The sequence below is a fragment of the Frankliniella occidentalis genome, unplaced genomic scaffold, assembly GCF_000697945.3.
Source record: "Frankliniella occidentalis isolate FOCC.00 unplaced genomic scaffold, Focc_3.1 Scaffold19, whole genome shotgun sequence".
Lineage (NCBI taxonomy): Eukaryota > Metazoa > Arthropoda > Insecta > Thysanoptera > Thripidae > Frankliniella > Frankliniella occidentalis.
The window spans coordinates 1266928-1278622 of NW_026267149.1; the positions used below are offsets into that span (position 1 = coordinate 1266928).

Consider the following 11695-nt stretch of genomic DNA (forward strand, 5'->3'; position numbering starts at 1 on the left):
AAAAAAAGGAAAGGGGTTGCCAAGGTGGAGGAGGTGCAGGATAGGGCTCTCACTTTTACCCGCATACCCGTGTAACCCGAGTACCCGCCCGTCCGGGTAGGGACCGGGTAAACGGGTCTTACCGGGTAACACGGGTTTATCTGGGTACCCGGGTAGAACCGACGGGACCGCGCCTGTATGTAGGCAATTTGAGTTACCTGCTGTTACCCGGGAGGACCCGTTTACCCGGTTCCTACCCGGGTCACCCGGGTACCCGCCGGTCCGGGTTTTGAGAGCCCTAGTTCCCCTAGCACCCTCCTGCAGTGCAGGAGGGTGCTAGGGGAACAAGAGAATGACCACTTCTTTCTCACGGCCCACCAGCAAGAGCCATGCAAAGAACACAATAGGAAGGTGCCAGATCTCAAGAATAAGTACAAGAATGAGAGAGCTCTCTGCCTCACCTCTGACAAGAATGTGTAAATTGATTAAGTTTAACCACTGTCTGCCCCTTGCCTTTTCCCAAAAGATAAAGAATTGCAGTTGCCAGTTGCCATATTCTATCTAAGGTTGGCGAATTTTATTATTTTCTAAGGAATCCAGATATTTGCCCTAACATAACAACAAGTAGCACTCTGAAGCGGCCAGTGCTAGTCTCATTATCATGTGCCGTTCATAACGTTCCTCTTGTACATAGAGTACTTCTAAACAAAACAATACCTTATCAATACCAAAACAAAATTTCACTTGGTTGACCATAAAGTTACCTTGTTATTTAATACAATTACTACTTGAATAGATTGAACAGCAGATTCATTCTATGAATTGATCACCATGAATACAAATATATGTAATACTATACATAACACATACACATTAGATTTTAAAAAGTTACCCACAACCTACAACGTACGTTAAAAATCATACCAGAGCAATTTGTACTGTCCATAAAAACACGAAGAATAAAAAGTGACTAAAATACAGGCAACACACAAATCAACCCGTCAAATTCATAAATGACTGACTACAATGTTCAAAACAAAAAGAAAAGACGCAAAGAAACACCTCCAGAAATGTCAGGTTTTGTTTGATAAAATAAATTACACACCAATAAAGATGACAGTTTTAAAATATTGAGGGAATAAATTAACCAGCAACAAACTATTCTACTAATGCTGCTAAAACACAAGCTAAAGATCAAAAATCATACCCCCCCCACCCCCCATTATGACTTTCAGCAAATTAGTGATACATTCCCCTTACAGGAAAGCACGCACAGCTCTCTTCATGTAACATAGCAAAGGAGAAATGTCAAAGAATAGAAATAAAACCTGGTGATGACCAGCATCACACATACAGTTCCATCTTGCAGACAAAAGAAAAATATGCTCCTTATCTCGAGAAACTTTACATAAGTAGGAATTTTGAAAACCAATTACATCCCCCCCCCCCCCCCCAAAAAAAAAAGGGGGGGGGGGAGTTCAACCAAAAAGAAAGGTGAACCACAACACTATTTAACATGGATATCAAAATAACTGCATCTAAATTTCCTTCAAAAAACAAATAGACAACAATCTACATGTTAGAGTGATTCAAGCGTCATGGAGTATTACAGAATGATAATACTAACGTAACATAGCAAATGAACAGTAACATCAAATAACACATGTGTGCTTGATTAAATATACTAAATTTCCTTTAAAAACCAGGATAACACACAAACTGTGTAATACCTACACAAAATTTACATGAAGCAAATCAGTTGAAGGACACAGAAATTTTTGAAGCAACTATGTGTCATTACAAATTAGCAATGCTCCAATGCTAATATGTATAATATTCTTTCACGGATTTCATACTACATATATCTAAAGAAATTTAAGGACAAAGAGTAACTATCAAAATATTACTCTTTGCATCAAGATCACTACAACACCCTGCATAGTAACAGATGATAAAACACACATTTAAGGGTTTAGCCATAACAACTGACAATGAAATTATAAAATAATCACAAGGAAAATGCATACACAGTAACTAAGCAGACTGATGCTTAATGTGTATAACTCAACAAGACATCATTTTTTGTCTCTAGCCATCTCAAATAATGCTTATTTCAAATGCTAGCTTGGAAACATTACAAAATTTACAACAAAACCAACAAGGCCTTTAGATCTCTACAAACACAACGGCATCGTACATTGAACATTCTACATCTCAGAAAAAATATTTAAAGAATAGATATCATATTTAGCTAGTTCATTAAAATCTGATAAAGGCCACAGTTTCAAGTTTTTCTTAAAAAGGGTGGTTAATTAAAGGGGATCATTACGCTTACCCTCTGATTCACACATAAAAAAGTTAGATGTGCTAAAAATCATGACAGAGAAAACACATTACAAGGACTTGAAACAATGAATACCTTCATCTTTTAACCAGTCCAGTCAACATAACATACGCAGCATGATAAAAATACACCATTAGCAAAATTGTAGTTTTAGATTTATATTTAGTTTCTGGAAAAGAACTGAAAGACCCTTTCTATTCTCTTCGTGTTCGTTTAGGTCTCGATCCAGTTGAAACATCCTGTGTACCTGACCGAGTTTTTCTTCCAACCTGAACTTGAGACTGGGCAGTAAGTTGAAGAGAAATAGCTTGAGTATTCAGTTTCTCTGAAAGGAGGAGATCTTTGAGTCCACACATTTTACGGCTGCCCAAAGTGAGCTTTGGTCTACCATCTTCTGTGTGTGAAAGACCTGACACAAAATTAACATTCGATTTCCTTTTGACCACTAGTTTAGCAGGAGTAGGGGTGCTTTCAACAGTTGCTGAAGAAACAACGGAATGGAAACCATTTGAACCCGTCTGGAAGAAGCACAAACTTGCATTTAACAAAGACCCTCTGTTATAAAATTACCATTACACCAAACTACCAAACAATTGTTTAAAAATGGGATAGAAAAGCTATAGATTGATAATGATGGCTCACCTTCTTTCCTGCTGGTTTGGTCAACGCTGTGTCAACTTCTGAAACATCTGTAATTGAATCATCCTTGCCACCAGCTACAAATGGTTCACCATCCCCTTGAAGGAGGAAATCAGGATTGAGAATCTTTTCAGAACAAGCTGCTGTTAACGCTTCAATTGATGGATGCACAGAGGCACTAGATGATCCATTGCTAGGACTTTGAGCAGAGTCACTTTCCAGAGCTTTAGTATAGTTGTTATTGTTTAAATTATCACCAACTTTGCTAGGCTCTTCTGTCTTCTCCATATTTCCCGAATCTGCAGTGCCTGATCTTGAGGAGTTTTTATCTTCTTTCTGGAAAGGTAGATTAATATAAATAGAATAAATAAGATCAGAATTTTACTTGTGTGTCATGAGAGAGGGGAGAAGAATAAAACTTTTCCCTCACCTCAGATGAGTGCTCTTCATCCAAATCATCTTGAAGATCAATCACAAGTTGAGCTCTTACAGATGCATCAAATTTAGCAATAGTATTAACAAGTGGTTTTGCCCAGCCTATGTGTAATACAGGAGTCACAGAACCTTCTTCCCATTGACAAATACCATCATAGAGTCTCAAGAGATGTGCAAAACATTCTGGATCTTTGAGGATTGAATGAGCATCAATTCCAGAACCAACAGCTTTCATTACATGAGGGATAAGTTCATTGGCAATATCCATGAGCTCCTTGTATAGTTCTTCATCATCTCGAGAATAGTTGTACCTATGAACAAAAACATTTGGCATCCACAAAAGAAAAAAAATACTGCATACTTTATCTTGAATTTTATTACAGAACTAAAAACTACTTACTCTCTCAGTACATCAGCTGCATTGGCCCAGCTTCCTAAGGCCTCTTTGTACATCTTTTGTCTGAAGTAATAGCCACCTTGATATGTATACGGATATACATGTTGGTTATTATAAAACTTTCGTGAAGCATCAACAGCTTGTGAAAATAAATCTGAACAATGAGGACGTCCAGAGGTAGGATTGATTTCCTCCAAATCTCCTAAGTTTCCTGCAATATTTGACATTTTGACAGAATGAAATAGTGAAAAAAACTAAGACCGCAGTAGAATATTTTTTAGTAAAGTTTCACTCTACCAAGGGCCATGGGATATCGTTGAAGATATCCTCTATCATACAGCATCCACATCAGCTGCTGCTGAAAATCTGCCACTTCCTTTATGTCAGTCGTCATGTTGAATGAGGGATTGATAGAGGAAACAAGTGCTGTCACTTCCATATATCGGTCACATATTACTGGTTGTCCATTAACATACAGCCATGATAGTGATCCAACACTAGTTCCAATCGGCTGTCCTCGTTTATCTTCATTGCCCTTACCTAAATTGTAACGAGATAGTTATTTTTTAACAAACATAGTGAGAGTAATTGAAAATAATGTCTTAAGGAGAAATTTGCAATAGAAGGAAATATATGAAGACGATGATTTACCATGCCAGGTGACTTCAGCTGTTTCTCCGCCATTCTCTCCAAATACAACCCAGGCATGATCCTCTGACAATGCCAGATGAACATCATTAAACCCCAGCACTTGACAACCAGCAACAACAGCCAGTGCCACTCCAAAACAATCCAGCTTATTTCCTGGAACAAGCATTAATCCACAGCGACTTAAAACCAACCACGACACAACATGCTTAGACAATGTTATGCAATATAAGAGAGGTAACACGATTAGGGCCACTAACAAAAACAGAAGAAGAGTGGCCAAATTGAGTATGAATTTATGGTAATGCACTGGGTGTAATGCCAGAAAGGAAGACTACAAAGTTTTTGTTTGTTGACAAGGGTAACAACTGACTAATGGTACACCTACAAATATCATGATTGCACTAGTACAACAATAAAAGTTCTTGACTAAGATCATGCCAGTCTGACGGACTGTGAAATCATTCTAATGACACTTAAATAACTTTCTGCAAGTGTTCACCAACCTGTCAAATAGCTGTATATGGACTGAAGGTGGGCCCTGTCTTTGTAGTAACTTCTTGACAGGGAGTTCCATATGACATCCGACACCTTTTTGACGAGCTCTCTGGTTGCATATTTACTGTCGCCGTATGCAGACAAGTCGACGGAACCCAAAATGATGGAGCGGAACTGGGAGTACAGAGCGTCAACGATGTGGTATTCAATTTCGAACTCTCCACCAGAATCGTCGTCCGTCTCGACAGGCGCGTCCTTCATTACGGGGGAGCGATGGCATGTCAGTGAATTCTCGACAGCGCCACCGACGATGGACAATAATGCTAAATCAGGCTCTGATGATTTTTCAACTTCGTCGGTAAAAAGCTGAACGACAGACGAAATGTCACGAAGAGGGAATAGCTCGCGATTTACGCGCTCTAAACCCGCCATCTCTTTAACTAGTTTTGCACAATAATGAGCGTCACATTTCACATCACGAACAAAGTTGCATGGGCGATCTCTAGTCGCAATTCACACACGTGAAGATTTAAACCGCTTTTATTTCACCGCAAACACAGCCAACACAAAGTTATTCCTTCACATTTTGTTGTTATGCTCGGTTTTCGGCTACTTGGTCCGCTGACGCACATCGGCACGGCACATCTTTCAAGCAATGACCATCCACAAGGCAGTGGAACAACTCGCCGATCGGTTTAACGTGGATTCCGCAAGGCAACGTTTGCAGACGATGGGAAGTTGGCCGTGTCCGTGACTACGGTTTGTCTGTGGTTTGTGTTGCAAGCGACGATGATAACTCCTATTTATCCGTGAAACTTGTCTTGACCAAAGTACGTGCTGCTGGAACTATGGAGGCACATACTTCACGCGTCTTTTTTACTTATTTTGCTCATTCTTTCTGCTCGCAGCTCGTGAAGTCATTGGGCAAGTCGGCGCCGCGGCCCGAGTCCCGAGCTCCCTGAGTTCAATCCCAATCCGTAGACCTGGTGCTATAATAATCCTGAAAGTTGTGCTAAATATTCACCATGGCGCAAAACGCTGCCAATGGAGATGTCGTGCAGGATGAGGCCGCAGCTCCTGCACAAGCAGATCAAGGGGTGAGTTTGAAATCCTTAGAAACGACAGTTTACCGATCATGTGTGGTTATGTACATTCTGTGCTAATTGTGACACATCACTATTCAATGTGACTGGCAGGCAACAAAAAGTGATCAATTTTGTTTTTTTTTACAACTACGAACTTCTGTTATTCTTCTCTTCTTTTATTGAACTGATTACATTGAGTTTTCTTGAGATAATATTATTTAACTTTGTTTGCTCGTGATGATAAAATTGATGAGTATATTCATTTATCTTTCTGAAATAAAGGATTCTTGCTTTGTTCAAATTTGAATGGTCTTCAGTAAGCACAATGATATCAAATTGTGTGGATGTTCTCCCAATGATTCCCTTTTTAAAATATTTATCCTATGCAATAATTGTTATGTTGTAGGAAGTACAGGGCCAACAGGACCAGCAACAAGCCAGGCAGCCCACTGGGATGGAATCATTCTTTGCAGTGACTAAGTCTTTAATCATTCGTGCCCTTGTCATTTACTTCATTACATCATTCTTCCGGAAGCCACAAGCACCAGTTGCACCCACTGACTCTGCTGGTGGTGTGCAGTTTAAAGGAAACCTTCCTGCCTTCAATTTATTTGAAAATGGCACTGCCATGGTCAGTAGAGATGAGTCACATCATCTGAATCAATTTTGAATCAATATCACCCCAATTTCCTTTAAACTTTCGCATTCCACAGGATTTGTATGTCTTCATCTCAGAATCAAAGAAATTTTCTGACTTTGACAATCATGAAGCTTTAATTTGGAGGAAAAACAATTTGGTTTATGGAGACTGGTACAGTGGTCCAAATGGAGATGGCAATTATGTTCTGAAATCCCAGATTAGAACATCTGAGGTATGTTACACTCAAATCCAAGTTATTATTTATTTTATCAATGTCCAAAACTAGTATTTATTTTTTAATCCTGTATATTTTTAGGCAGTGCAAAACAATGGATCAATATATCTTCATGTGTATGTGATGAAGCATGGCAAGTCACCAAGACAGTTAGAATTTGGATCTTACAGTTTCAGACAGTTAAATAAATTTAAGCGCAGGCGCTATACCAAAACTAAAAACCTTCTAACTGGAGAGACTTCAGCTACCCCGGAAGAAGTTATGGTAATAATAAGAACATGTTTGAGTTTGAAGTCTCAAATATGTACTTTTCAGTTTTGTTCTTGTAAATAATACCCATACCTAAAACTGACATGATTGTTTGACTTCTATATTAAATTCTTTATGCATTTTCAGAAAGCTGAAACTATGAAAGAAGAGGTTGTATCTCACTGGCATTCAAATCTAACCATTAATTTAGTGACAGATCAGACAAATTGGGCCCAAGGAGCAGTTCCCCCTCCTCTGAACGAATGTATGTATTCCTTTCGGGGCTACAGTTATGGGGATTCATATTAAGAAACTATACTGTATCTTCAATTATTTTCTCTTCTTCAGTTATTGAATTTGTGAATGGCACACACTATAAACCTGTAGTATACTTCAATGATTTTTGGAACATGCTTCGAGACTATCAGCCAATCAACTCAAGTATCAAGTAAGTCACCGCAGAAAGTTTTCTGTGATTTCAATCAATGTCACCATTTAATTTAACTTATTTGTTAAATTCTTTTAATAAATTTTCAAATTTCTGCACAGAACTCTAGATTTAGAGTTAACATTCCAGCCACTATCTCTCTTCAAGTGGCAAATGTATACAGCCCAGTCTATGAGAAATAAATGGACTTCAAGTGTGTTTGGTGATAACTTTGCTGAAGAAGAAGATGAGGATCAAGATTCTCTGAAAGAGGCTCTTCTTGAAACACCTGCATATCTCCTTATTTTAACTGCAGTTGTATCCATCTTACATAGTGTTTTTGAGCTTCTTGCTTTTAAAAATGGTATGTATTCTCACTGCATGTAGTCAACTCTTGATATACATAGTGCGGGGGTCCCAGTTCGCGAGCCTTTTTGCTGTCATTCGCGCTCTCTCAGTCTTCTGGGTCACCTATAAGTCTCTCTCTATTGCACCGACTAGTGCTGTCGTTATCTGTGACCCCTTATATAGTGTCTCGGTCAAGTGCAATCATTATTAGTGTTGTGAACGGTCGCGCTATATCAAAAGTTGAATATTTATCAGAAGATTTTAATTCTTAGATTTTATCTCATATGCTCATACATTGCAATTCTATTTTTTTCTTTACCCCCCAGATATTCAGTTTTGGAACAATCGCAAGTCTCTAGAGGGATTATCAGTCAGATCAGTATTTTTCAATGTCTTCCAATCCTTGGTGGTGCTTCTTTATGTTTTGGATAATGATACTAATACTGTTGTAAGGATAAGCGTTGGCATCGGCTTGCTTATTGAGATTTGGAAAATTCACAAAGTAAGTACAGAATATGGTAATTTTAATTAAATCAGCTCTACAAAATTTGCTACATTAGCCAGAGTTACTTACCTGATTATCTGTTTTCCAGGTTGTTGACATTAAAATCAACCGAGAACAGAAGATTCTGGGCATCATACCTCGTATTTCGTTTGCCGATAAGGGTTCCTACACAGAGTCAAGCACTAAGCAATATGATATGCTAGCTTTCCGATATTTGTCTTGGGCTCTTTACCCTCTTTTAGGTGCCTATGCTGTTTATGCTCTTTTGTACATGGAACATCGGGGCTGGTATTCCTTTGTTCTTAACATGCTGTATGGTTTCCTACTGACATTTGGTAAGAAATTGTACTTTTCAACTTAAGTTACTTTGATAGTGAGCCTTTTTGTAATATACCTTTTCACCATATTATTTCAGGATTTATCATGATGACGCCGCAACTCTTCATTAATTATAAAATGAAGTCTGTTGCACACTTGCCATGGAGAATGTTGTCATACAAGTTTCTCAACACATTCATTGATGACATCTTTGCATTTGTTATCAAGATGCCCATGATGTATCGTATTGGCTGCTTCAGAGATGGTTAGGATTTTCTTGCTGTTTTTGTGTTAACAAATTGAAGCTTAGTTCATGACTAACTTCTTTGGTGTTTCAGATATTGTCTTCCTTATCTTCTTGTACCAGAGGTACATTTACAAGATTGATCCCACTCGTGTTAATGAGTTTGGGTTTTCGGCTGAGATGGAAGAGGAGGCAACTAGAGGTGCAAGTGGACAAAAACCTGCCATTGAAGGAACCCCTAATGAAAACACTCAGCCTAAAGGCAAAGGTGCCAAGAAAGATGACTAAATGTTCTTTAAATCTGATTTTTTTTTACTGTACAATAATTATTTTAAAATAATATATCTGTTGCTAGTTATTATTTGTTTAGCATGTTAAAGGCCTTGTATGACTTTGCTAAAATGTTGGGACTTGTTTATGTAAATCCAAAGTCTCAACAAAATTTCTTTTTTCCCCATTGTATCACTATTTTGGGGAAGCAAACGTGCTCACTCCTTAGAACAAATTAAAATTTTCACCAAAAATTACTCCCATGAAATGGGTTACCTGAGATTGAACTGAAATTCACTATTTTTCTCCTCTTTTATTTGTTTACTGAAGTAAAGATGTATATTTTTCAAATGTGCATTTAAGGAATGGTGCAGATGTAGTTTGAAACTCAACTGTGACTTACAGTATTACTTTTTCAGAAGTTTTTGAAGCAAGCTACTACTTGCTTTGTTTTTCTTAACTTAAAGAAAATGAATAATTTTATGGAGAATGTGTTAAAGCTGTCATTCTCACACTTAGTCATGTAGGTTTGAGTTGCCAAAGCTCTGAGAAAATGACATTCTACTGTTCTTTAGATAACGTGTAATAATTTGACGACCATACACATTGCACAACTGATGCATTTCCTTATAGTCATTGAGTTAATACTGAAATAACCTAACCATAGGTTAATAGTGACGGAAATTTATTGGATCTGATATCGGTTATTAATCAAAATTTGGTCATCTCTAAATTTAATGATTATCTTTACTGAAAATTTGTGTGATTTGTACAGGGATATGATATTCCTACCCTTCCATCACATATTGTGATAGGTTTTAAGACATAACTGTGTGTGATGTTCTATTCATACATGTGATCATTTAGGCAACTGTAGAAAGAATTTTGCTGATCATAAATTTAAATGATTTTGTGTTTTGTGACCATGCTTCTGGCTTTGATAATTGTCTATGAACTGCTTTGTTGTCATAGTTTGTGGCTCCTATGTCACTTTTATATCAGTGTACCGCATATCAGGATTGTTAATTTGTTTGGAAAAGGTCATCCTATTATAAAGTAGAAATAAATTAAATTTTTGTTTGTATGTTTGAGAATTTGGATGGAGTTTGAAAGTTTCAGTGCAGATGTTGTTTGGTGGTTTGCTTTATTGACTTTGTGTCTTGTCAGGATGCAATTTATGGGTCAAAACTCTATGTACAACCTCTGCATATTGTGATTGGATGTGTTATAGTGAAATTTGTTCATTTTTTATACACTGCAAGTAAGGCGAGCTAATCCACAATATTATGTGATTTTTGTTTTACTCCCATTGACCTTCTATACTCACCTCAAAGAAGGTGAGGCTACAAATAGCTGTAAATATTTAACTTTAGCTCAACCAAAATACCAACTACAAAAGAACAAATAAAATTACTGTATCCTAGGATTTGTTGTATCTTTTATTTTTAATTTCCAAAAATTAGCCATGGGTAATGTCGTCATCGTTACAAAGAATTTTGACAGTGCACAATAAACATAAACATGAACCGACATGAACCTTCCCGCGGGAGGCAGGCAACGCAAGGGACGCGACGAACATTGAACGCCTCTCTGCTTTGTTAACATGCTAATGTAATCGCCCATCAAGTGCGAACCATGCAGGAGCAAGGACACCAGAGTTCTGGCTACGGGGCTGTAGTGCTTTAGGGACTGATCAGAAACCACGTGGACTTCAAGGGGATACAAACATTAAGCGGTCCCAAAGGGATCAGGACGGTCAGATCATTGAATTCCATAGGGACACCATGCTATTTGTACCCCGCCTGTAAGTCCAAGTTTTTTTTCTGACCGAACAGCCCCTATGCGCTACGCGTATCCCGACGGTAGCGCCTGCAGCGCGCTGGGTAGGCCAGCCCGCTAAACAGCTGTGTGGAGCGGGCGGTGCATCCAGCGGCGGTACGTCTGTTCTTGAGTCCGTGCGCGTGTATACATATTGTATACAATTTCAAACGTAACTGTAATTTGTACTTCAATCAAACCGTTTAAAAACTGAGTTGGGTTGTGGTGCAACCCCCTCGGCCGTACGTACCGGGTGTTGCATAAAAGACACAGGTGCGGGCGGGTTTGCCTATACCCGCTTTGCCCGTAAGGTGCCATAGCCCCTTGGGTACACTTAAGCCCCTGATGGGAACATGGGCGGTTGGACACTGTATTTTACTTGCCAGTCCAGAAGCAGGGCCCTTAAGGTCACACACGAGCTTCAAGGCGCTGCAGGGCCTCCAACATGGTGGTGTGTGAAAGGCTGTTTGGGCTATCCCGAAACGAAAATCGCGATGCGCGACGAGAAAACGTTGTCCGATCGCGTCCATGTTTGTACCTACCTTCATTGAAAGGTCAAATCTATCATTTAAAGCACCGACCGCGGAAATCGCCGAGCTGGAACCCATAAAAATGA

The 11695-nt window shown here is 38.7% G+C and overlaps 2 protein-coding genes across 2 annotated transcripts; one reads left to right on the plus strand and one right to left on the minus strand.

Moving 5' to 3' along the window:
• Positions 1 to 513: 513 nt before the first annotated feature.
• Positions 514 to 5591, minus strand: LOC113213846 (menin). Its single transcript, XM_026433052.2, has 7 exons — positions 4949 to 5591; positions 4446 to 4598; positions 4092 to 4334; positions 3798 to 4005; positions 3393 to 3708; positions 2966 to 3298; positions 514 to 2841 (listed from the first exon to the last, which is right to left on the minus strand). The coding sequence occupies exons 1-7, from the start codon at positions 5370 to 5372 to the stop codon at positions 2518 to 2520; spliced, it is 2001 nt and encodes a 666-aa protein (XP_026288837.1). The 5' UTR covers positions 5373 to 5591; the 3' UTR covers positions 514 to 2517.
• Positions 5592 to 5604: 13 nt separating this feature from the next.
• Positions 5605 to 10687, plus strand: LOC113213847 (putative lipid scramblase CLPTM1). The gene is made up of 12 exons (XM_026433053.2): positions 5605 to 5770; positions 5849 to 6037; positions 6432 to 6656; positions 6739 to 6897; positions 6982 to 7164; positions 7297 to 7414; positions 7498 to 7597; positions 7699 to 7940; positions 8251 to 8426; positions 8518 to 8764; positions 8845 to 9012; positions 9086 to 10687. The coding sequence occupies exons 2-12, from the start codon at positions 5966 to 5968 to the stop codon at positions 9277 to 9279; spliced, it is 1884 nt and encodes a 627-aa protein (XP_026288838.2). The 5' UTR covers positions 5605 to 5770; positions 5849 to 5965; the 3' UTR covers positions 9280 to 10687.
• Positions 10688 to 11695: the final 1008 nt, after the last annotated feature.